This window comes from Salarias fasciatus (genome assembly GCF_902148845.1).
Source record: "Salarias fasciatus chromosome 7 unlocalized genomic scaffold, fSalaFa1.1 super_scaffold_4, whole genome shotgun sequence".
Lineage (NCBI taxonomy): Eukaryota > Metazoa > Chordata > Actinopteri > Blenniiformes > Blenniidae > Salarias > Salarias fasciatus.
In genome coordinates, this window is record NW_021941229.1 from 25,222,722 (window position 1) to 25,248,399 (window position 25,678).

Below are 25,678 nucleotides of genomic sequence, written 5' to 3' on the forward strand. Positions count from 1 at the left end.
CAGGTCTCTGGTTCCTACCCTCACGTCTCTGGTTCCTACCCTCAGGTCTCTGGTTCCTACCCTCAGGTCTCTGGTTCCTACCCTCAGGTCTCTGGGTCCTACCCTCAGGTCTCTGGGTCCTACCCTCAGGTCTCTGGGTCCTACCCTCAGGTCTCTGGGTCCTACCCTCAGGTCTCTTGGTCCTACCCTCAGGTCTCTGGTTCCTACCTCCAGGTCTCTGGTTCCTACCTCCAGGTCTCTGGTTCCTACCCTCGGGTCTCTGGTTCCTACCTCCAGGTCTCTGGTTCCTACCTCCAGGTCTCTGGTTCCTACCTCCAGGTCTCTGGTTCCTACCTCCAGGTCTCTGGTTCCTACCCTCAGGTCTCTGGTTCCTACCTCCAGGTCTCTGGTTCCTACCCTCAGGTCTCTGGTTCCTACCCTCAGGTCTCTGGTTCCTACCCTCAGGTCTCTGGTTCCTACCCTCAGGTCTCTGGTTCCTACCCTCAGGTCTCTGGTTCCTACCCTCAGGTCTCTGGGTCCTACCCTCAGGTCTCTGGGTCCTACCCTCAGGTCTCTTGGTCCTACCCTCGGGTCTCTGGTTCCTACCTCCAGGTCTCTGGTTCCTACCCTCAGGTCTCTGGTTCCTACCCTCAGGTCTCTGGGTCCTACCCTCAGGTCTCTGGGTCCTACCCTCAGGTCTCTGGGTCCTACCCTCAGGTCTCTTGGTCCTACCCTCGGGTCTCTGGTTCCTACCTCCAGGTCTCTGGTTCCTACCCTCAGGTCTCTGGTTCCTACCCTCAGGTCTCTGGTTCCTACCCTCAGGTCTCTGGTTCCTACCCTCAGGTCTCTGGTTCCTACCCTCAGGTCTCTGGGTCCTACCCTCAGGTCTCTGGGTCCTACCCTCAGGTCTCTGGGTCCTACCCTCAGGTCTCTGGGTCCTACCCTCAGGTCTCTGGGTCCTACCCTCAGGTCTCTGGTTCCTACCCTCAGGTCTCTGGTTCCTACCCTCAGGTCTCTGGTTCCTACCCTCAGGTCTCTGGGTCCTACCCTCGGGTCTCTGGGTCCTACCCTCAGGTCTCTGGTTCCTACCCTCAGGTCTCTTGGTCCTACCCTCAGGTCTCTGGTTCCTACCCTCAGGTCTCTGGGTCCTACCCTCAGGTCTCTGGGTCCTACCCTCAGGTCTCTTGGTCCTACCCACAGGTCTCTGGTTCCTACCTCCAGGTCTCTGGTTCCTACCCTCGGGTCTCTGGTTCCTACCTCCAGGTCTCTGGTTCCTACCCTCAGGTCTCTGGTTCCTACCCTCAGGTCTCTGGTTCCTACCCTCAGGTCTCTGGTTCCTACCCTCAGGTCTCTGGTTCCTACCCTCAGGTCTCTGGGTCCTACCCTCAGGTCTCTTGGTCCTACCCTCAGGTCTCTTGGTCCTACCCTCAGGTCTCTTGGTCCTACCCTCAGGTCTCTGGTTCCTACCCTCAGGTCTCTGGGTCCTACCCTCAGGTCTCTTGGTCCTACCCTCAGGTCTCTTGGTCCTACCCTCAGGTCTCTGGTTCCTACCCTCAGGTCTCTGGGTCCTACCCTCAGGTCTCTGGGTCCTACCCTCAGGTCTCTGGGTCCTACCCTCAGGTCTCTTGTTCCTACCCTCAGGTCTCTGGTTCCTACCCTCAGGTCTCTGGTTCCTACCCTCAGGTCTCTGGTTCCTACCCTCAGGTCTCTGGTTCCTACCCTCAGGTCTCTGGTTCCTACCCTCAGGTCTCTGGGTCCTACCCTCAGGTCTCTGGGTCCTACCCTCAGGTCTCTTGGTCCTACCCTCAGGTCTCTGGTTCCTACCCTCAGGTCTCTGGTTCCTACCCTCAGGTCTCTGGTTCCTACCCTCAGGTCTCTGGTTCCTACCCTCAGGTCTCTGGGTCCTACCCTCAGGTCTCTGGGTCCTACCCTCAGGTCTCTGGGTCCTACCCTCAGGTCTCTGTCTCGTACCTTCAGGTCTCTGTAAACCACGAAGCGGTTGTGCATGTGCTCCAGGCCCAGGATGATTTCAGCTGCGTAGAAACGCATTTCCTTCTCGCTGAACACGCCGTGCTGAGACAGGTGGTAGTGCAGGTCGCCCCCTGAACACACACACACACACACACACACAGACAGACACACACACACAGAAAGAGTGCGTCAGCGTGACCTCACATACCTCCGCCTCCGCCGACAGTCATCAATAAGCGCCGTCCGTCCTCTCAGGATTGATGTGAGCCTGTTGTGACTCCGCCCTCCTCGCCGCTGCCGGCGGTGTGTATTTATAGCGGCGCCGGCGGCTCCTCAGCCGCGACTCCGCCGACTTTAAAAGGTGACTCAGGTAATAAAAAGGGGCTTTGATTGCGAGAGCGCCGCTTCTGATGAAGCTCCGGGCCTGAAGAGGGAAGTCTGCGGCTGACAGCGACTTCAAAGCCGGCCGGCAGCAGGAGGTCGGCGGGAAGGACGGCCGGGGGGCGGGGCTTAGAGGGGGCCGTACCGTTCATGAGGTCCAGGATGAAGCAGAGCTTGTCGGGGGTGTGGAAGGCGTACGTCATGCACACGATGAACGGGCAGTCCTGGAGGACAGAGAGACATCCGATCGTTATCAACCTGCCACTCCTCCTCAAGCCTCGATCACTGCTTTCATATGAGAGGGGAGAAAAGATGATTTCACAGATGGATTTTCAAACTTTTACACAATTTCTCTCGCTTTCATGAGGAGTTTGTGACTCCGATGTGACTGATAATTAAGAATTATTATAATTAATGGCAAGTGGAGACAAAATGAGGATTTGGATCAACATTTTTAATTTAAGAAACAAAGCAGCATCTTGAAGTGAGCTGGATGTAAGAATCCAGCAGTTCTGCTAAAATGTGTGAAAATTTCCACTAAACCTGGCCTGTAGGACAGTTAATGTGTTTGACTGGGCAACGCTAACTCCACCAGTCAGCTCTAACTCCACCGGTGAGCTCTAACTCCACCGGTGAGCTCTAACTCCACCGGTGAGCTAAGACTCCACCGGTCAGCTCCAACTCCACCGGTCAGCTCCAACTCCACCGGTCAGCTCCAACTCCACCGGTCAGCTCCAACTCCACCGGTCAGCTCCAACTCCACCGGTGAGCTCCAACTCCACCAGTGAGCTCCAACTCCACCGGTGAGCTCCGACTCAACCGGTGAGCTCCAACTCCACCGGTGAGCTCCAACTCCACCGGTCAGCTCTAACTCCACCGGTCAGCTCTAACTCCACCGGTGAGCTCCAACTCCACCGGTGAGCTCCAACTCCACCGGTGAGCTCTGACTCAACCGGTGAGCTCCAACTCCACCGGTCAGCGCTAACTCCACCGGTCAGCGCTAACTCCATCCGTCAGCGCTAACTCCACAAGTCACTGCTAACTAGGGTGACCACCCGTCCCGCGTAGCGCATACAGCGTTTCAAGCCCATTTCACGCGTCCCGCAAATTGAGAGCGTGTCCCGTATAATCAACGCTTGCTCTAAAAAAAGCTTGTTCACTGCACTCGCCACACACACACACACCCCTCAGTGAACAACTGCGGCCAGCCGGCGCTCTGACAAACACAGCAAAGTGAGCCGACGCCGTTTAGCGGTGCGCACGTATTTCATCCATTACGGTAAAAGCGAACCCGCGGCGCTCCGACAGTCAAGCCGACACGCTGTTTAGCGGTGCGCACATATTTTACGCATTACGGTAAAAGTGAAAAAACGAGAGGATTGCAAAACTAACGTTAAGTGCCGCGGACCACTCACCTTATTCATAATTAATAGAAGACACATGAATGCTGATGATAAAAAACAAAACTGAACAACAAAGTAAATGAAGGAAAGCTTGTGCTGATGCTGATTTTCAGTCAATATGTCAAATGAACTGGGAGATATTGAGCTACAACACTTTATCTCTCTTACAAATATCAATATAAAATTTTTGCAATATTTAAAGCTAAAACAAAGAGTTGTGTTTGAAAGAGACACTACAGTAATGGGATTCACAGGTGATTTGGAGTAAATAGGTCAAATAACCTGCAAGCTATTGAGAAAAAAGTCTTTTTCATGAAAATATTAATAAAAATTATTAGTAACATTACCAGAGCAAACCAAGAGGTGCGTCTGAACCAGACTGCGCAGTAATGTGATTCGCAGGTGATTTGGATTCAGTAGATCAAATAACCTGGGAGTTGTTGAGCTAAAATACGGTATTTTTCATAAAAATATTAACACAAACGATTGAAAATATCAAAAGCTAAAACAAAATGACGCATCTGAATCAGACACTGTGATTTGGAGTCAAAAGGTCGAATAACCTGGGAGAAACAGAACACACTGAAAGCTCAGGGCTCATGAACAAAGGAGGCCTGAGCAGACAGCAGCAGCTACATCTGTGAGGGGAGCAGGGCAACAAGAATCAACATTAATACACCATGTACAGTGGGATCTCCTGGAACTCTGTATACCAGTATCAGTGAGTGAGTCTGCCCGCCGAGTGGGGGGGCTGCCACGCTGGGTGGTGTCCCACATTGTCCCTCAGAATCATACCCCTTGTCCCCCATGAGGCTCATTAGCAGGCGGTCACCCTACTGCTAACTCCTTGGATTAGTGCTAACTCCTCGGGTCGGCCCTCACGTTTGGGACCGAGGAGTCGGCGCCGACTCTTCGCTAACGCCCCCGCTTAGCGGTAACTCACCCCCGTGCTGACTAACGACAGCATGATTCTCTCGTTGAGCGCCAGAGTCTCTCCCTGCTTCATCTTGATCCTCTTCTTGTCCAGACACTTCATGGCGTACCTGAGGTCCAAACGTCACACGTCAGACTCCCGCCCGAACCCCGCTTCAGAACAAACGAGGCGCTGCGCTCACATCTTCCCCGTGTCGGCCTTCCTGCAGCCGTACACCTCGCCGAAGCCGCCCCGGCCGATGATCCGGTGCACGCTGAAGTCATTCATGGTCAGCTGAGGGAGAGAGAGGGCGGGACATTCCACCTCAACCAGGGTTTCTCATGACAGGAAAAACATCCTGCTGCCTTCAAATTATGCAAACACCACCATCAGGTTTCAGTTGTGAGGTTTCAAATCTAAAACATCTACATTCTAATAAACTCTTAACAGGAAGAGCCCTGCAGAACCAGGCTCAGAGGTGGAGGCTTTCACACTGTAAAGTTCACATTTTGACCTCAACGCCTGGAATCGACTGTTCTACTGACTCTACCTCTCAACCTCTCGGATCTGAACTCGACCTGGTGGCGGCCGGGCGGCTGAACTCACGTGAATGTTGAGCTCCACGTTCTTCCACTGACAGAACCGGGTGAATTTGTCACTGAGAGAAGAAGAAAGAAACGGTGTGAATGTGAAGCGGACCCAGAGGACGAGTCGACGCTGCTCCGTCTGTCTCACCTCTCGATGAACTTCTGGAAGATCTTCCCTCTCAGGCTGTCGCAGATCTCCACGATGTAGGGCTGCAGAAACACAGAGAGTCAAACGCTCGTCTGGCACGGCGAGGGAGGAGCTGCAGGACGTTACCTGGAACAGGGTCGGGGGAACCTGCTTCTTGGCCAGGTGGCTCTGCACGTGCTCCACGGCCTTCTTGGAGAAGGGCTGAGAGAGGAGCAGAGGTCACGAGAGGTCACGAGAGGTCACGAGAGGTGCGGGTTGCACTTCTGCTTTCCGAGAACACGAGTCTATTAAACCAAATGTGAGTGTTTGATCAGCTTCCTCCCTGCAGCTCTGAGGCTCTGGAGGTGGACTGACGGGGGACAGAGACCCGGAGAGGGTCGAACCCAGCGGTGTTCAACCTGCGGCTCTCAGTCCCTCTGTAGCGGCTCAACAAAGCTTTCACAACATGAAACGTCAATGAACATTGAAGGTATTTTACTAAAGCGACACACCACAGTGCAATTCAAAATGATTCATCAGTCTCGGTTCAGAAGGGATTAAAAAAAGGTAAAATTTGGAAAAATAGCTAAAACCACAAGAAATGGGGGAAAAAGAAGATAGAACGGCTCAAAAAACCTGAAATGTTGAGAATTTCTAAAAGAGAAAAATTAAACATGGTTGGAAAAAAGCAATGGAAAACTATAAAAAGAGGTAAAATAGAACAGTTAAAATAAAAAAAAAAACGTTAATAAAGCTCGAAAAGAGGAGCGAAATTGTTAAAATCAGGTTCAAAAAAATGTTTAAATGTGTTAAAATGTTCACTGTTCTGAACTGTAGATAAAACTTCATGAATACGTCAATATATAGTTTTTGTTTGTGCATCAAAACATTATATGAAACATAAAGTAAAAGTTAAAAGTGGTTTTTGGCTGCAAACAACCTGACCGGGTGGAAAAATGGCTGTTTGGGTCAGAAAGGCTGCAGAACCCCGGTCCAACCAGAAACTAACTTCACATCACTCAGTGCTAAACGCTCCTCAAGGTTCTGTCTGCTGCTGGCTGTGTGTGTGTGTGTGTGTGTGTGTGTGTGTGTGTGTGTGTGTGTGTGTGTGTGTGTGTGTGTGTGTGTGTGTGTGTGTGTGTGTGTGTGTCTCTATGCAAATCTGTAGGTGTCTGTTAACCTATTAGCTTTTGCACGAGTCTACATGCAAAGATGCAAAGTGCACGTCTGTGTGCACGTAACTGTACATATTTGCATGTGTGTTTGGACGCGTCTGTTTTAGGTTTCTGTGTTTTGTGCGTCCGTGCACGCCGGCGTGCGGCGCTCACATGCGAGCAGGACAGCAGCTCCTTCATGATGTATCCGTCGTAGATCTGCCGGCTGCGACTCAGCCGCTCCTCCTCCGAGTCCAGCTTCTCGTAATCTTTAATCTGAAAGCAGCGACACGCGGGGGTCAGCCGGCGCCGCGACCTGCCGGGATTACGCCCTAATCCCACCTTGACACGGGACGGGACGCCCGCACTTACTTCTTCGTAGAACTTGAGCTGCGGGACGGCCTCGTCGATCTCGTTCATACAGAAGTCCTTGAAGAGCAGGAAGCCTGGAAGACAGGAGCAGAGTGAAGCTCGTTAGACGACAAAAGGTACAAATGAAGAAAAAACCCTGAAAAAGGAGAATCTGAACTTCAGAACGTAGCGACTCGTCTGTTCCTGAAGCTCATCCTCCAAAACGTCACCGCGATGCTTTCAGGGACTGCTGGGAAAACGGCCTTCGCACACCGTTTACGCGGTGGTGAAACCCTCGGCGTGTGAAGTGCGATGCGTTCACTGACCAGTGAGAAAACGTGGGATTTTTCACTTTTGAGACGTAAATGTGGCGATGGCGATGAAGCGAGGACATGTCGGCGGCGGAGAAATGTGAGAGGGAGCCGAGGGGGCGTGGCGGCTTACGGCGGGTGGTGTGACACACACACACACACACACACACACACACACACACACACACACACACACACACACACACACACACACACACACACACACACACACACACACACACACACACACACACACACACACACACACACACACACACACGGGGGTGGGTAATCACAGGAAAATGGCTGAAGACACTGAGAAAGGCGTCGTCCTCGCCCGCTGGAACATTAACGGCGGAGGGGACGGCAGCTGATATGAGACGCGCTGTTGCCATGGCGATTGCCTCCGTGGATACCGGCGACGTGTGAACAATGGCGGGGAGAGGCGCTCCTCCGAAGGCCCCGGCCACACACACGCATACACACACACACACACACACGCCGTACACACACATTCTCTCAGTGCAGCTCGGGGTGTTAGCACCAGGTCTGAGCAGGATGCGGCCCTCGGCGGCTTCCACCTTCACGCCGGTCCTGGAAGCCGCGGCGGCGGCGGCGGGACGGCGGGAGGCTTCAGAGAAAACAGACTCGACCTCTGACCCGACGCTGAATGAAGACGTTCACTGGAGGAATTTCATCTCGATCGGTGGAAAATGTATTGCTTAAAATGGCTTCTTGACAATAAGTTTAATTTTATCTGAAAATCTTTCTCCATTTTCATTCTGGTCATGATGCGTTCATGAAGCCCGGAAAGTCAAACATTCCCACTTTGGGAGGTATTCTCTTCAGCCAACACGCTCCAGAGGTTTGAGATGATCTGAGCTGTGATCGGCTTCAGCTGATGATTCTACCGTTTCTCTTTTGAGTCCCTCCTCCTAAATAACAGTGTTCTTTCTCTCGTCCCCGTTTTGCACCGGCTGTTCTGAAAAACGTGTGATGAGCAGCAGAATTCGTCAGAATCAATTCTGTGTTTTCAGTTCAGAAAAGTTTTGCATTTACAGAAAACGATTTGAAAACGACGTCCTCAAACGAAAATGCGCCGCTTTGGCGTTTTCCTTTCAGCGTTCACATTAAGACGTCTTGACATGACGGGCCACAAGTCGGCGCCATTTATCCTCGTTTCCATGGAGACACAGCATTTTTAAAAAGCTGCGTTTTCTCTCAACGTCGCCGCGTGAGCGGCCCCCACGAGCCCGACGGCAACCTGTTAAAGACGAACCACTTCAAGGATCCGTTAGAAACTAGATGGGAGTCGATGTTAGCGAGGAAAGAGACGCGTTTTAGGCCTGAAGAAAACAGAACAGACTGAGTGGTGTCAGTCGGCGGGAGACGTGAAGACAGGCGCAGCGACTGCGGAGCAAACAGGACTCCAGCGTCGCTCTGCAAACAAGCCGAGCTTCAAAGCGTCTGAAGCAACAAACAGGAACCAGAAACAAGAAAAAAAAAGCCTCTTCAGTTTCAGTTCGGCTGCCTGGCGGTCCGTCCGGCCGCCACCCCCCCTCCCCCCCTCCCCCCCCACCACCCCGGGCCTTTATCGCTCCTCCGGCAGCGCTTCCCCTCCGCTGACACCCGCTCAGCCAAATAAACCTCCCAGCGCCGAGACACGCGCGCTGCACGCACACACACATCTGTGTTTGCAGAGAGGGCGCTACTGACAAGAACACAGCTCCCCCTCCTCCCCTAAAACACACACACACACAGACACACACACACAGACACACACACAGACACACACACAGGTTGTCAGCAGCGAGGACTGAACGTGCAGAGAGGTATTAAGAAAGAGAGAAACAGAGGGAAAAACCACAGCAGCCGGGATTAACCTCAATCACCGAACACTTCAACACTGCCCAGCTAATTCAACAAATGGCCTCACACACACACCACACACACACACACACACACACACACATCACTTTGATCTGCATCGTGGGTTCCCACAGCTCAAAAACTAGACCCTATGCAGAGAAATTGGGAGAGAAATTGGGTGTATAAAGGATGTTTAGAGGCAGCCTGGTGAGTGAGGTTCATCCTGAACTGTCCTCACACTGGAGGGGAAACGTGAACAACACACACGCGCGCACACACACACGCACCTTGTGTTTTCTACCTCCTCATATAAACACATGATGTTGAATCAGTAATGAACTGCTGATCCGACCAGGACCAGACCAGGACCAGACCAGGACCAGACCAGGACCATCCCCCCGATCCGTCTCCTTCCTGTACGGAGTTTGTTTGTTTGTTTGTTTGTTAGTTTGTCAGCAGGTCTGGAGAGTTTCTTTCCTTCAACACTTCAGGATTTGATGTGATCAGCTCAGCCTGATCTGGCGGATCGGTGGTTTTCTCCCTGACTGACTGGAAATCTTCAGTGTTTAAAGAAAAGCTTCACATTCAAAGGTCGTAACTTCCTGAAACCGGTAGAAATCCAGGAAGTGCTGCAGTTCAGCCGTCAGCCGTCGGCTGGGAGCTCTGAGTCGGACTCCTGCAGTCTCCCGACGGCTTCAGACTCCAGGAACTCCGCCGCAAATCCTTTAATCTGTTATTTGGGTTATTTTTGAAAGTGATTATTGGGGATAAACCGATCGCCCTCTGGGCCGCTGCATCAACGCTACACACACCTTCAGCCGCCTGACGGCGTGCAGTCGGCCCCGGACGGGGCAGGGCGGGGCGGGGCGGGGCGGGGCGGCGCTCGCCGGGAGCCGCCACGCTAATGAGTACATCAGCCAGACTTTAATCACGCCAGTGTGTGATCCCGAGACGCTTTAGCATGTAGCATGTAGCAGTGGTGCTAATCGAGCCACATCCAGGCGGTGCTGCAGTAACTCCAGCGTGATGCTGGATTCTGAATCAGGCAGACATGGTGAAGTAATTTAGTAAATCCAGCATGGAGGCTCCTGCCTGGCCGGCGAGCCGACGCCGACCTTTACGGCGGGAGTCGGCAGCCAGTCGTGTTCCAGCGCCACGCTCGCTCACGCCGATCCCCACACCTTCCTCCAGTCGGCACGTGTTGCCAGACGGCGTTCTGCCGGAAGGTCGAGGACGCTCGCGGTTTACAAAAGAAGAAGAAGAACAAGAGCGCCGGCTGGAAAGAAAGGCAGCAGCAGAGAAAGACGGCGGCGTTCGGTCCACCGACTGCGGCTCTTTCTCACATTCCAGCATGAAAACCAAACTGCGGCTGGACTGACCTCTGCTCCTCAGCTTCACTGAGTCCTGCAGAGTCAGGGAGGAATGAAATAAAAATCAATCAACAGAAAATGAATCCAGCTTCAAGATCTGTTCACCGCCGCACCAGACCATCCTCCAGAGGCTCCAGACTCCGATCAGCAGCGAAACAGCGAATCGGGACACGGAAAGAGGAGCCAGGTGAAGCCCTCCACGCAAGGCATCACTCAGACATGAAGAAAACGCCACTCTTAAAAAAAAAATAATCAAACGTCTCTGGACAAAAATGACTCATCGTTCTGGGTTTTACCTCTTTGAGACAACAGACAACTGCGATCACCAGCGCATCAAAACCTCATCTCAACGGAATCATCGGCGTTCAAGAGGAAAATAAAAGCAACTAATAAAAACACGCAGCAAAAGATTTCTCTCACACTGGAGTTACAGAGGATCAGCTGAGTTCTGGGAAAACTCAATATTGTTATCTCCGTCTCTAGAGAGAGGAGCAGAACCAACAGTGACGTTCAAACTGGTTGTGGTGTTTATGGGGCACGTTCAAGAACAGTAGGAAACCTCTAGACTGGAAATGAACCTGCATCAACAGAAACCGCACGAGATCGGTTTGATCTTCACTTGTTCGGAGGCTCAAAAGCTTCTTTAATTTCGTTCATGTTTTCCTGTTTTCTTAAGATCCTGTTTTACTTGCTTTTTAAAACTTTAAGTCAACATGTCAACATTTATGTTTCAAGGAAATTCATCATCAGTCCAATCCCTAAAATCAACATATTCAAAACACTTCCTCAGGAGGCTTCAGACACTTCTGGACGACATCGTTTTCAGAGTTTTAAAAGCTAATTTTCCCTCTGATGACAAACTGTGGTTTTGTGACGCTGAACTGAATCCTGAATAGTTCTGGATCAGGTCTGAAGCCACCGCGGTGAGAAGTCTGAGTGAAGGATGGAAATATGAAGGTTAATGAAGTTTGGGAGTCACTTAGCGAGAAGCAGTAAATACAGCAGAGGGTCCCCGGGGGGGCGCTGGGGGGCGGGGGGCCGGTTCCAGCTGTCAGTCCGGCTAAAGCTAATTAAAGCGCGGATGTCCCGTCCTGGATCCGCGCCGTCCCGTCGGCAGGAGGCGATCCGTGAACGACGGCGGACGTGGCGGCTTCGGAACGTCTCGGCACGTCGGAGAACGACAGCGTGAGCGTCACACGTTCCCGTCTGCAGAGATCAAACTATCGCTTAGACTGAAGGTGAATCCCAACGCTCGGGTGTGAATCCTGGCGTTTTCCTGAGCTAACAGGCTAACGCTAGCAGGTTCTCACTGAACTCCTGTGGAAAGGCTGACAGCAGCACGGAAAACCAACTGCTAGCATGTAGCTGTTAGCTGTAGCATTCTTTCTAGAACCTTCTACAGACTGTTAGCTTGTCTCAGCTGTTTCTTATCAGCAATTTAAAAACCAGTCTCTTACAGAACAGTAACTTAAAGGTGTTTTAGTGTAAGGTAGAAGCCTTCAAATGACAAGGAAGTCTCTAAACTATGACGGCAAAACCTACACCTTCATGTTTTTATTATTAAAATGATTCCATGACATTTTTGTTCCATTGTTCTCTTTGTCGTCGATGCGATTGTTTCCTTTCAAAGAAAAGCTATAAAAAAAACTGAACGTCTAAACCCCAGGCATGACTCAGACACTGTTCTTGTTCTTACGGCACATTTTCTGCTGTTTCAATTAATCCATTATATAATTAGACCTTTTCCTGAAGTCTAATTCCTCATAAAACAACTCATTACATGGTTCTTAACCTCTGGAATCACATCAGACTCCAAACGTCTCCAGATCTGCTGAAATACTGTTGGAAGCCTCCTTTAAAAACAGCCCCGCTGTGATCCTCTGCAGTGTTACACACAAAGCTGCTTCTTCTTTTTGTGTGTGTGTGTGTGTGTGTGTGTGTGTGTGTGTGTGTGTGTGTGTTTTGTGTGTGTGACACCACTTCATCTCAATGCGATCGCTGCTATCAGCAAGTTCCCTCACAGCGGCGGCCGAATAAATCATTTCTGCTGGGAACAAAGTTTCAGCAGCGCCGAAGAACAAAGTGCTTCAGCAGCACCGACCTTCCAGGGAACAGGAGAAAAAAAAAAAAAAACCTGTACCAGCAAACTCTGATCCTCCATAAATCAGGAGTTCAGTTGTTCTGGAACAGCAGTCGCAAGATGAGGAAATGCAAGATGTGAAACTAAATCGGGTTCAGTGAGGTTTAAAATGAAAAATAATAAAATCCAAAGACAAAAACACCGACACTGGAAAAGATGAAAACAACAAGCTAAACTATGCTAACATCAACTGGTCATCTACATAAATGATGATAATCTATAATAAGCTAAGCCAACAGAAGATAAACCAACGTAAGCTAAGCTAATGAAAGCTAAAAGGAGATGAGATCACATTGAGAAAAACTGATTTAAGCTGAAATAATCTAGATAATCTATGATAACATTCAATAAACTGAGAGGTAACAGCTGCAGCTAAGCTAACATCAGCTAAACAAACAGAACAAGCTGATATAGATGAGAAAATTAGCTTAAATACAAGGAGTCCCTTTAGCCTTAACAGATAAATGTAAAACCTGTATTCTGAATAAAGGACAGATTCACTACGACCAACGGAAAAGTTGAGTAAACACCAAATTGTAAATGTAAAGCAGCGAATGAGGCCGAACAGGCGGAATTTCTGCATTTGAAGACTGAAGATTCAGAGATGGAGCCGATTCTTCCCCGACGGAGGCGACTTGATGCGACGGTACGTGCGAATCATGACGGACGAATAAAGGGACAGACGTGTGTGTGTGAGGAGGACACACACATCCCGGCCTCCGGGGGGTGGTGGAGGTGGTGGTGCTCTGAAGGAGAAAAAAAAAAAGGCCTAAAACAAAACACGGCGTATTCTGAGAAAACAGGCGAGATGCTTCTCTTTATCGCTGCCCGTTAATGTCGCCTCCTCCGCCCCTCCTCTCCAATTCTCATCTCCGATTTTATTTCTCCTTTAATCAGTTTCATTTCTCCCCGGTCGACAAGCAAAGGAGGGGAAAAAAAAAAAAACAAAAAAAAAAAACGTAGCAGCAAAGCAGAAGCAGGAGAGAGTTCGGGCCGCCGTTGCCGAGGCAACCGCAGTTGCTAGGCAACGCACAACTCTCCATCATCCATCCCAGAAGTCTGACAGATGGGAGAGAGGGAGCGAGAGAGAGAGGAGGAGGGAGAAAGAGAGAGAGAGAGAGAGAGAGAGAGAGAGAGAGAGAGAGAGAGCAGAAGAATGAAAACAAAGCAGGAGGAGAAGAATTTAAAACAACATGTTTCAATCAGCTGGTCCTCCATCTTCCCTCCAAATCTTCCTTTCTGTTTCGAAACGTCTCCACAGCTCAGTTAAGTTCGACTTTATTCTCCGCGACAGAACTGAATGTTTACTGAAAACCATCTTCACGGATGATTTGCCGATCATCACGTTACCTTGAGCGCTTTCATGTGTTGAAAAGGAGCCACAGTTATGTTGACAGCTCAACGGGGCACAAAATGAAACGCTTTGTTATCAATACGAAAAATTCACTTGAACTGAAACGACGTCCTCTGTCGACGGCTCTGATTTTCTTGCTTTAACACTGAAGCCAAACATTCGTCTGGTTTCTCTACACTGGAATCATCATCAAATATGAAAATATATTGTTCCAAACACAAAATACTTCAGTTTAAAAAAGAAAATCGTATCGTTTGCCGACGATGTGCGACTCTCCAAATAAGTGACTGACTGTATAAATTCCTCCAAGCTCTAGTAGAAAATATTCAAAAGTCCACTTTTTGAAGACAACACACTTATCAAAATACATTATTATAAACATGAAATATTCCTTTTTTTTAATAACTTGTTACACACACCACCTGTTGCTTTACTTCCCTGCCATTAGTTTGTAAAATATAAAATGTCTGGATGCTTTTAGCAGTAATTCACAGTAAAAGCTGTTCGCAGCTGTTCAACAGTTATCTGGAGCAGAACAGAATGAAAGTTTCCGCAGTCAGTTTGAGTAGATTTTTTTTCAGCCACATTTGCAAAATTGGCTTATTAAGAACAACTGAGCATCTTTTTCTGAAAATTACTTGGTGAAAATTAGAAGTAGAGTACTATTTTAGGTGTTTTTTGTATGTGGTGTTGTCTGTCATTGACGAACACAATTTGAGATAAACGAGGGGTGAAAAACACCGATATGTCAATATGTGGTGACGCTCAGCGGCTCAGTGTAATATGGACTCAACGGCTCCCAGTATGGATTTTCTATGCAAATAATGATTTGAGTGTTAAACACTCTGAATACAGTGGAACCTCTGCTCCAGTGGACTCGGGGAACTAAACCCCTCATGCTTCACTTCCTGTGTGACTCAGTTGAAGCTGCTGCAGGTGATAAAGCGTCACTGAACCATTCAGGGGAAAGAGAAGAACAGTCCTCAATCAATTTGCCCTCTGAATGATCGTCTGATGGACGTATACAGCAACTTGCGTTATCTCTTTTTTCTATTTTAAGTTAGCTATATAGAATATTAACGATATAGAATATCGCGATAAATGGAGATATCACGATGTATCATGATACCGTATCGTGATGCAGACCATATCGTGAGGTTCTTGCTAATACACACCTCCAATAAATGCCTTTAAAATAAAAAAAGTTTCTGAAAAGAATCTATTGAAAATGTAAAAGAGTTAATTGCACAATATTTCAAATAATCGCAATTAATCAAACTTTCTGTTCATATTCAAATGTCTGATGTGTTGTGTTTGCAGAATATAAAATCAAAGGAAAAGATTTGTCTTAATCTTTTGTGATACAAATTTGTTTTCATGGCATGACGGTGAATCTGCAATATCTTGTGGAGCTCTACTGGAGATCCTTCTTTTCAGGCTGAAATCATTGATCGCAGCTCTGGCAACAGCTCTCCTCTTTGCTTTTATTCAGGTAACCAAGTAAAATTACATAAACTCCACAGAAATTCCTTTGGCGCTGCGCTAATGGTGTAAAAACCCGGTGAAGGTGAAGCGAGGGCCACTGTGCCGGCTATATTTAGAGCCGAGGACGACCGTTACGTAACGGTCCTCCTGCCCGACCCTGAGTCCGCGGCCCGCTGGACTCCAACACGACGGATCCTGACCCTGAGTCCGCGGCCCCTGGACTCCAACACGACGGATCCTGACCCTGAGTCTGCGGCCCTGGACTCCAACACGACGGATCCTGACCCTGAGTCTGCGGCCCCCTGGACTCCAACACGACGGCTCGCGACCATGAGGCCAAAAAAAAAAAAAAAAAACCCACAAAACACAGCAGCTGATGCGAAGAGACAGAACGCCGATCTGACAGAGCGCGTTCAGAACATCAGAAGGCATCGCTAAAACCCGAACAGGGGATCCACCAAGTTCAATCTGAAAGGGGGCGGGGCTAACAAAGCCTCGGCTACCCAACTATAGCATCGATACGACCCAATGAAGAAGAACGCTACTGAGCGAGGTCAACATGGGGAGTCCAGCGTTGAAGGGGCGGGGCTTACGGAGCCTCAGGTGTCCAGCACTGAGGCTTTGCTTGGCGGCTTGGTCGATGTGATGAATACTGATTTTACAGCTACGGGACGGACTCTGTGGCGGCGTCCGCCGCCGCCGGTGGGGAGGAAACCACGCGGCATCTTCTCACCGACCCGTCGCCATGACGACCACCGATACTCGCTGGTGCTGAAGGACGAGGCCAGGTGAGAACACCAACAGCTTTATTCACCCGTCAACATGGAGGGTTAAGAACAACACGGCGGATTCTGGGCCGGCGAGGCGGCGGAGCGGGGCTTCCACTCACATCCCGTCTGATTCATCACATCGTGGAATGTCAATATTTCATTACCAGGTAAACGCTTCCAAACAGAATCAGTGCGGAGAGGAAACGGAAGATTCCTTTTCTTGGCTCACAGGTGTAATTTGGAAGCGGAGGCCGCTGCGAAGCCGGAACAGATGTTTTCTGGCCGACCTACATTCGCTCCGCACCTGAACTTCAGCCGTCAGCTGCTCCGCTCTACCTGCTGCTCCCTGAGCGCCACATGCCGCTGCAGCGCTGCTCGTCTGCTGCTTCTGGGCTCCACGTGTTGATGCTGCTATGGCCATGATGACCCCGCTGCCGCCTCGCTAAACTCAGCCTGACGCTGCTACGCTCAGCCTGCGCCCGCTACGCTAATCCTACGCTGCTCTGCCAAGCCTGCCGACCTTAACTTCACTGCAGCCGCCATGCAGGACCCGCCGGCTATCGTGACGCTTAACTGCTACGCTAATCTCATGCTGCTGTTCTAACGATGCTACAGCTAATATGCTAGTCCTGCAGAAACATCTGCGAACTCTCGGCATGTAAATCACTCTTCGGAGCGTCGCTGAGGTTTCCATTATATTATTCCAAAATCGCTGATACTAAGCTAGTTATACTGCAGCTCGGAGCGGAGCCTGCTAAAGCTGTGCTGCTACGCTAAACATGCTACAACTACTATGCTAATCCTACAATCACTGCTAAACCTGGAATTAATCAGGAAAATAAACCTTTTGCTGCTCTTGCTTAACTTAAATTACTATTCTAAACTCAGGCCTGAACCTGTCAGGCCCCAGAAGCTAAGCGGGGTAGGGTCTGGTCGGTACCTGGATGGGAGACCATGAGGGAAACCAGGAAGCCAGGGTGAGCGCTTGGTGTTTGGAGGTGCAGATCGCCTCCATCAGTCTCCCCCAGGGAGCCACAGCTCGCCACCATCAAGCGTGGAATAAATAATGTAATTGCAAAGCGACACGTCGGCTGAAACTGCTGCTACCGTTCTGCATTACGTCGCCGTTTCACCAAACGTGCTGCTGCCAAGCTGAACTCACTAACAACGAATGATCTGTCTACTGCTCAGCCTGTTGCTTCTCTGATAAACAATAAAAAAAACAGCCACTTTTCTGCTCGGATGCCAGCAGAAAAGAAGAACAGACTTTCCAACGCTCCACAGTTTGCTGTTAATCTCATCCGATCCGTCTGGAAGACCAGGACGAGCGCGGCGGATCAAGGATTTGCCGGTTTTGTTGACAGCAGGTGTCCCACCAGGAAGACCCGGCAGTGAGGAAACTGTTATTGTGATCTGATTTCCTGTTGGAGAAACTTCACAGAGAGAAGCAGCGAGTGGATGGCAGCCGATAAACGCGGCAGGTGGTCTCTGGCCGCTATCGCGGTTAAAAAAGGACGACTGCTGCGTTTTAAATGAGCTGAAGGTCAGCGCGATAGCAGCCGGGCCGCTGGAGCGACGGGCCGGCCGGGGGCCGGGGAGCTGGCTCCGCCGGCCTCGGCTGTCACTGATGACGACCAGAAGCTCCCAGATGGAAACCAGGGCTCCGGGCCCAGGGGGCGGGGCTTCCAGCACGCCAAAGTTCAATCTTCTGTTTCCAGTTTGAGTGTAAAACAGTTCGACGTCTGAAACGCATCAATTCAAGGACGTCAGAGAGCTTTTTTTCCCCCTAGAAGTCATTTTTAAAACTCGACCTGAAGCACATTCGTCGGCCTTTGGCCCAGTTTTTTATTCTACAAGCTAAAATAAAACATCGTTTCCTGTGACGTGAGTCTTTAGAGGAACGTTCAGAAGTGGACTTGAACGCCTGGGTTTATTGTAAAAAAGGAAAGGGAAAGAAATAAGAACACAGATTGAGAAAATATTAAAAAAAAACAAAAAACAAACCAATTAAAGTTGTTGTGTGAAAAGTCTTGAGTTGAAACTGCTCATTTAGAAGCAGCAGCAGCACCGAGCGGCGGCGGGAAAATGAACTCAGAGGCCAAAGCTTCACCTGCTGGGCACTAAAACATTATTGGAGTGTTGCTGCAGGAGCGTCAGGGGTTCGACCCGAGGGTCCCGGCGGCGCCTCCTCCGCCCACGCTCGCCACGGCGAGAGGAAGAGGGATGACAGCGAGCAACAAGTGTGAGAGGAGGGAGGAGGAGGAGGAGGAGGGAGAATTAACGCAGTCGATTCTCACGGGGCGGCTCAGACCTGGAACGGTAAGTACAGCCAGCAGAAGCAGCCTGCAGGGCGGACGTCCTCCCCTGGTACCACACCACGGCTGGCACGCCGCCCGGGAAGGGCGGGGGAGGGGGAGGGGGAGGGGGCTGGAAATGTGACGGCAAATCCAAACGCAGCCGTGCCACAACACACACGCACGCACACACACACACACACGGACACACCTGTGTGTGGAAGCCTCGGAGGAAATCTTATCACCTCGTCGTGTGAGGGAAAAGAAAAAGTGAATAAGTGTGAGAACACCGGGGAGTGTGTGTGTGTGTGTGTGTGTGTGTGTGTGTGTGTGTGTGTGTGTGTGTGTGTGTGTGTGTGTTTGGGGGGGGGCAATCCGAAGGGAACTAACTGTTTAACTTCCAACTATTCTGGAGTCGAGAACTTCAAACTAGCCTCAATGAAACCAAGCTAGCATCATGCTAGCCCAAAGCTAGCATGAGAACAGAGCAAAGCCAGCAGGACCATGAGCCAATGGCCGAGTCCTGAACCCGCGAGAGGCTGGTCCAGACGTGCACCGAGATGACTTTACAGTCAGTGGAAAAACAAGTGAAAAACAGAGCCGAGCATTCTGACTGAAGAGTCTGAAACCAGCCCGGAACTGTCCACCAACCAGCCGGAACTACCCAAAAACCAGCGCAAAACTATCCAGAAACCAACCCCAGCCTGACCGGTAACCAACCCCAGCCTGACCGGTAACCGGCCCAAGCCTGACCGGTAACCGGCCCAAGCCTGACCGGTAACCGGCCCAAACCTACCCTGAGCCCTGAAGCGAACCAGAATCAGCCACCACAGAAGAAGTGAGTAACACGCTGTAACCATGTTCAGGGGCTCCGACAGCAGCGAGCGGAAAGCTGCAGGCTCCGTTTCATATCCAGAGGTTTCCTCCTCCTCTCTGCAGTCGCCATAGCAACCGGTGGCGGCCGGCGATAGGCGGGCGGGAGGGCGCCGCTCTCAGACGAACATCCGTCCACGGGGACATTTTTAATGTTTGACATTGTGAGGGAAGCGATCTGAAGCCGAAGTGTCTCCAGAGACTCTGACCTTGTCCGGGTTTGTCTGGATTTGAGCGTTCTGTGGAGGAGAAGTGTGGCGGAAACGCCTCTCATGATCAAATCAACACGTCGACTTACCGATTTTCTGGTTGAATATTTTGTCGAACGTCAGCTCGTCTCTCTCCTCCAGATACTTCTGCATCACGCTGCGAATGCTGTCAACACAAAAGAAGAAGCGGATTAAAATCCTCCTCGTCTTCAGCTCACTCAGTCCTCCAGCAGAGCCTGCGGTGCGTTCAAGGTTCACTGGGAATCCGTTCTTCAGTAACTCAGTTGTGTACAGTGTTATTTTTTCAATGGAGATTTTTCTTTTTCGATTACAATCGGCCCATGATGCATTCACGTCAATTTTTTATTTTCTTTTTTAAAGCAGATCAACGTCTGTCAGTGTGACCTGGACTGAGTCCTCCACTCCCTGCCTGTGTTCGGGAGATCCTGGCCCAGCTTTGGGACTCTCCCTGCCACCTGTCCCCTGACAGACCGTCCAGGCCGGGGCGGGGGGGGGGGGGGGGGGGACACATGGGAGGCGGCGGGGGGACCTGGAGAGAAGCAGGCCGCCCTGGGAACAGGTGCTAATGAGACGCAGAGCAGGGAGAATGAATCAATTAGCACCTCCTCTGTAGGCCCATTAACACGAGATCAGCAGGACGGAGAGGAGGAGGAGGAGGAAGAGGAGGAGGAGCATGAGCAGGCTCCATTCCTCCTCCTGCTCCTCCACTCTCATCACTGGAAACTGAGGCCCACAATATTTTAAATAGATTTATGAAACTGCAATAAAACCAAGAATCAAATCAGTTCTAAAGGAAAAAAAAAGGGCAAGTCGATCACGAGTCTGTGTTCACTGAAGAGTAGAAAACGAGTTCAGTTGAAATGAGATCAGAAGTGTGGACCAAGACTAAAGCCAGCCTTAAATCACCCAAAAAGTGAATCTAAAATAGAGTAAAGCCTAAAAGCTTCTCAAAGTCTCCAAACGAGCTGAAAATGTTTCCAAAATCAAGAGTAAACCACCTTCAAACCAGCAACCACACAGTCCAGAAGCCTGAATGTGTCGCTTCTCCGAGATCAGGAGATTTATTCAGCTCAACAGCCGCTCTCAACATGTTTTTGTTGGCCTTTGAGATCTTCACTGTTTTTCTGTTATTCCTTGAAGCACCTGTGTTTTTGCAGCGGAGCGGCGGAGCTCGCGGCCGCAGCCTCGGCCCCGTCTAATAACGGCCGATATTTCCTCTGTAAATCACCCGAGCCGCTGTGTGTGTCCAGCCGGCAGCTTCGATACAAATAACCTGCAGTCAGCTGCTCGTGATTCAGCCGGAGCTCAGAGCTCAAAACCAGGAACCTGCTACTTCCTCACTGCTTGTTCCTGTCAGCGCTGCAGACGCGGTGCGTTCAAGACCACTGGGACTCAGAGTCCTAACAGACCAGCCCACGATGCATTCACTGACTCAGTATTGTTAATCAATCCATCCACGATGCATTCACTGACTCAGTATTTTTAATCACTCCATCCATGATGCATTCACTGACTCAGTATTTTTAATCACTCCATCCATGATGCATTCACTGACTCGGTCCTGATGCTTCAGGCTATGACATGTTCAGTATTAGCAACAGTTTTTTTTTTTTTTTCCTTTTTAAATGGCCTGAGACGAGCTCAGTGTTCGGTGCCCTTAGTAATAAAATAAATCAGCCGGTGATGGATTCACCGTTTACTGTGACTCACCAATTTACCGAAAAAGGCTGCGATGATTTCTTTATTCCTCAAACCCCCCCTGTGACGCGCTCGCTGCGAATTACTGCTTTTATGACCCGGCGGTGGTGTGTTCACTGTTCACTGCACCTCGTAAAATTATAAATCAGGTGGCGATGCGTTCAATGCTCAAACGAGAATGATTGCAATAATTTTACAGCTTCTGGAGCTTGATTACTGGGAAATTTAATATTAACTTAGCTGTTCATGATGCTTTTATTGTGAAGTCGAGGTTGTCGGGTTTATTCCTGCAGCCCAAAAAGACCTTCAGAGGGGAAACCGAATTCTCTGAAATCCCGGGGAAGTGAATTTTCCTCTGTGAAATAACAGAGTCCCAGATGTTCTCGCCTGGCTTACGGGAGCAGATGACCGCAGCGGAGAAACAAAGGGCCCCCTGCTGTGACGGCCAGCTGAGTGACAGAATGACCGCCGGCACGCCGCAATAAATAAACCCAAATTATCCACAGTGGGTTACGGGGGGAGAGATGTGTGTGTGTGTGTGTGTGTGTGTGTGTGTGTGTGTGTTGGGCTGTCACAAGTGTGTGAGCACAGCAGACTCATTTATAAGAGGCCTTCAGTCTCAAAGAACCTCAAAGCGAAGAAGCGCCAGCGAGCTGAGCGTACCTGATACGGCAGAGGACGCCGCTTTCAGGGCTCACGTTTCACCAAAATTCTTTAAACGCAGCGTCCCAAGAGGACGAGCTCCAGCTGAAGAAAAGACAATCAGGATGATTGTCTTTTCTTTCCAAAGAACAACAGGAGAAAAGACTGTTCGCGGCCCGTTGCGTACAGACGACAATAAAATTCAAGGGAAGTCGAGCTGCCAGGTTCGATCAGGAACGAGCTTCAGCCAACAAAAGACAGAGTTCTGAGTCTGATCAGACACCAAAAAAAGAAAAACATCACATTTATCACAGTTTCCATCAGGCACGACACTGGCTCACAACAAAGCATTCCACATTTCACAATAAGAGCCTCTGTCAAAATCTTTCACCTAAAACATTTCAAACAAAGAGCTGCTGGAAAGGTGCCAGTCCATCGGGTACGAGCAGAGGCCGACAAGACGAACTCCTTCTGTCTCAGGTTCTACCAGGTGCTAGTAATCCTGAATTTTTTTTCTCTCGACTTCTATTTTTTTTAACCGCTTTTTTTTAAAAGCTAAAAAAAAAAAAAAAAAAAATTAGTTTCCATCAGGTCCTGACAAAGACCAACACGACTCTGGTTATCTGCCATTCCACCATTCCACATCGTAAAACAAAGGACAACAACGGATGACATTGTTCTGAAACGGTTACAATCTTGATCTCACAAAGGGTGAGCAAAAAAAAAAACAAAAAAAAACTGTCAGTTTCTATCAACTTCCAACAAAAGCCAGATAAAGGCAGCCATCCTCTAGTTTGTATTCCGCTGGATGCTCAGTCAAAAAACAAGAGACGTTCACATCAGATTCCTTCAGGCTCAAGCGAAGGACAATGAAAGACGAGACGATTATCCAATAGTTTGTATCGAGCCTTAACGTGGGCCTAAAAAAGTCTTCTGACCGTTTCCGTCAGGCTCTCACCAAGGTCAACGAGACTCGTGTGGGATCCACCAACTCCAACCAATGACGAGAGGAGACAAGGCTGCTGCCGACCAGTTACGATCACGATCCAGCAAAACGCAAGAAAGCAGAACAGCGTTAGCCATCAGAGGCTAACGAAAGACAAGATGGCGAACTACCAGTCTGCATGAGGCTGATTCAAAACATAATCCATCTTTCAGCTTCAATCACACCCAAGAACAGGACTAGAGAGACTGGAGATCAGTTAAACTACAAGAGAGGAATCCTACTGACCAGTTACTTTGATAAAATCACCCAAGTCCAACAAACAAGCTAGTTTTGGCCAAGAACAGAGAAGATAATCATCTTATTGTTCCAGTTCATATCAGACTTGTTCATCGGCCAAAATTAAAAAAGTCATCTTGGTTTAAGACAGGCTCTGACAAAGACTAATAAGACAACTCCTGTTCCAGAAAAGTCCAACAAAGACAAGACTGCTGTCAACCGGTCAGGACTAAAGTCAAACATCAGATTGTAAAGGTCCAATTCCAACCAGGATGGAGGAACGGCCAACAACACAAACAGTTTTGGTCTGTTGGCGTTTCTCTTGTTCTATCACTGTTCCTGCTCTTAACACCTAACACAGGTTCTACATGTTTGAAAAGTGCGTCAGAAGAGGGGATGTAACACGTGCTAGCAGACGCTTTTCCATGAAGGTACCACACATGTTCAGGAAGTCAAAAGACGAGCATCGGCAGCCTTGAACGCGACGTTTGAAGAGACCTTTTCCTGCCAGCAAGGCATCGTCAGCCGTGCGCTGAGCAAACAGGATCCAAACATCCTCCTGCTGACTGAGGGACTTCTTACACCAGCTCCGGCATCGAGGCCCGACGACACCGAGCACAACTCCTCTAATGGGAACCTTTCAATAAACCCCGGCAGCTATTTCTGCGCGCTGACGGCGGGTCGGCCGGTCTCATTACCCGCCTCGCTGAACACCACAAACTGCACTTCGATGCACTTCCCGACCGGTCTCACTCACTGCACACTTCCTAAGTAAATGAGTCCGGAATTTGCAGCTCGGTCCTCCGAGGATCCGACGCCGAACGGGAAGCCTCCAGGTACGAGGCCTGCAGCGCCCTCGGGTCCGAGTTTTCCTCTCAACCGGTTGAAACCGGCCTCCCACCGAGCTCACACCCCGGGTCGACGGTTTTAATGCCTGAGGTGCTTTTTAATCTGGATGAGACGCAAAAACTATCCCTTTCAGTGGAGCTGCTTCGAGAAGGCTTGAGATCTTCGTCAATATCAAGGATCCACCAGATCTTGGACCCACAGACTACATCGCTTGCATCGCATCTCGTTTCATGTGTCGGTTGGAAGCAGTGTTTGTGTTACCGGAACGTTTAACAACCAGCAAGCTGAAACAAAAGGGATCGACTGGTTCGTCTCCGTCTACACCGCAGCCAGAGACACTCTGGGTCACGCTGAATGTAGACTGAAATAATAAACGAAATGTTTCATGGAGTTAAAGATGGACTTCTCTCATGATAAATTTGTTTCGGATTAAAAACCCGTTCCTTCTCCAAGGAACAGGAGTTCAGAGACACTGTAGCAAAGCTAGCCTTCATATACGACTTGTGACTGTATGATCAGTGACCTTTGTTGGGGGAACAACGTCCAACTGACTTCTGGAGCCGCAGACTCGCACCTCATGAGCAGCCCACTCCCGGAAGTCTGCAGACGTGTCAATATTAAACACATTAACAGGAAGTGGCCTCTGCAGCTGGCTCTGTGGGCACGCCAGCGAGCGGCGACGATAACGAGGTCTCGGCCCCGCTCGCGTCTCTCCTGTGGCCTCTTTAACGGCAGCTGGATGGATCTTCAGACCCGCTTCTCACACCGTGGGAGGAACGACGGCAGCACTCCACTCATCAGGTCCTTCCAGGGAGCCGAGCAGATACAAACATGACCCCAACAGAGTGTGTGAGTGTGTGTGTGTGTGTGTGTGTGTCAGGATCACTGTCGGTGCTGGTGAGCATTAACAGGAAATGACAGCTCATCTGAAAATGTATGTGTGGTTCACACATGTTTAGAAATCTTATTTTAGAGGAACTAGTTTCCCCATTTCAAGAACCACACACACACACACACACACACACACACACACACAAGCAAAAATGAAAGCAACAAATTCACATACGCAAATTAAGACAAGTCTACACATAAACTCTCTCACACACACACATGCTCTATGCTCAGATAAAATTTCTGGATGAATCTAAAACACACTTTAATCTTTCCAGGCGACCTTGATGTGACCTTCTCTAAACCTTTGAATGTAAAACTGTTCTATGTTTCAGAACTTTGAGCACAACTTATGTTTATAAACAGGGAGCTTAAAGGAAAATTCGCGACTGGTGTTCAAACCATGAATGGACCAGTTTCAGGTCCGGGTTCAGGTCCAGGTCCGGGTTCAGGTCCTGGTTCAGTCAGAACTGGTGTTGAAACAGTCCTCCTCATCACGCTGCTCACATTTCCACATCATGAGACCAAGACGACGGCGCACAGCTGATCAAGAGGAAGTAGACGCTGAGGCTTCAAACAGGAAGTTCTCGATCGAGCCCGCAGCGTCTCGGCGTGTCTCCAGCGGGCTGGACACAGATCCAGAGAGATCAGCTCCACTCCGCAAACATTTCAGGGAAATGCTGAAGCTGGAAACCGTTTACAGTCTGCATGCCGGACCACCAGGCCCAGGCCTGGAGGTCTTCATGGACCAGGGACCCGCAGACCTCAGTAGACCTCAGTACTGAACCACAGGCCTGGAGGTCTTCACGCATCA

The 25,678-nt window shown here is 49.8% G+C and overlaps 1 protein-coding gene across 2 annotated transcripts in view; it reads right to left on the reverse strand.

Moving 5' to 3' along the window:
* The window catches only part of grk3 (G protein-coupled receptor kinase 3), a 53,477-nt gene that overhangs the window by 15,023 nt on the left and 12,776 nt on the right, over window positions 1–25,678 (reverse strand). For both annotated transcript variants that reach the window (XM_030085294.1, XM_030085293.1), the window contains exons 2-11: window positions 19,631–19,707; window positions 6,888–6,961; window positions 6,690–6,791; window positions 5,509–5,583; window positions 5,383–5,444; window positions 5,254–5,305; window positions 4,850–4,941; window positions 4,678–4,777; window positions 2,477–2,555; window positions 1,951–2,081 (exon numbers count right to left, since the gene is read on the reverse strand). In XM_030085294.1, coding sequence (XP_029941154.1) covers window positions 1,951–2,081; window positions 2,477–2,555; window positions 4,678–4,777; window positions 4,850–4,941; window positions 5,254–5,305; window positions 5,383–5,444; window positions 5,509–5,583; window positions 6,690–6,791; window positions 6,888–6,961; window positions 19,631–19,707 — 844 coding nt within the window. The remainder of the gene's footprint in view (window positions 1–1,950; window positions 2,082–2,476; window positions 2,556–4,677; window positions 4,778–4,849; window positions 4,942–5,253; window positions 5,306–5,382; window positions 5,445–5,508; window positions 5,584–6,689; window positions 6,792–6,887; window positions 6,962–19,630; window positions 19,708–25,678) is intronic.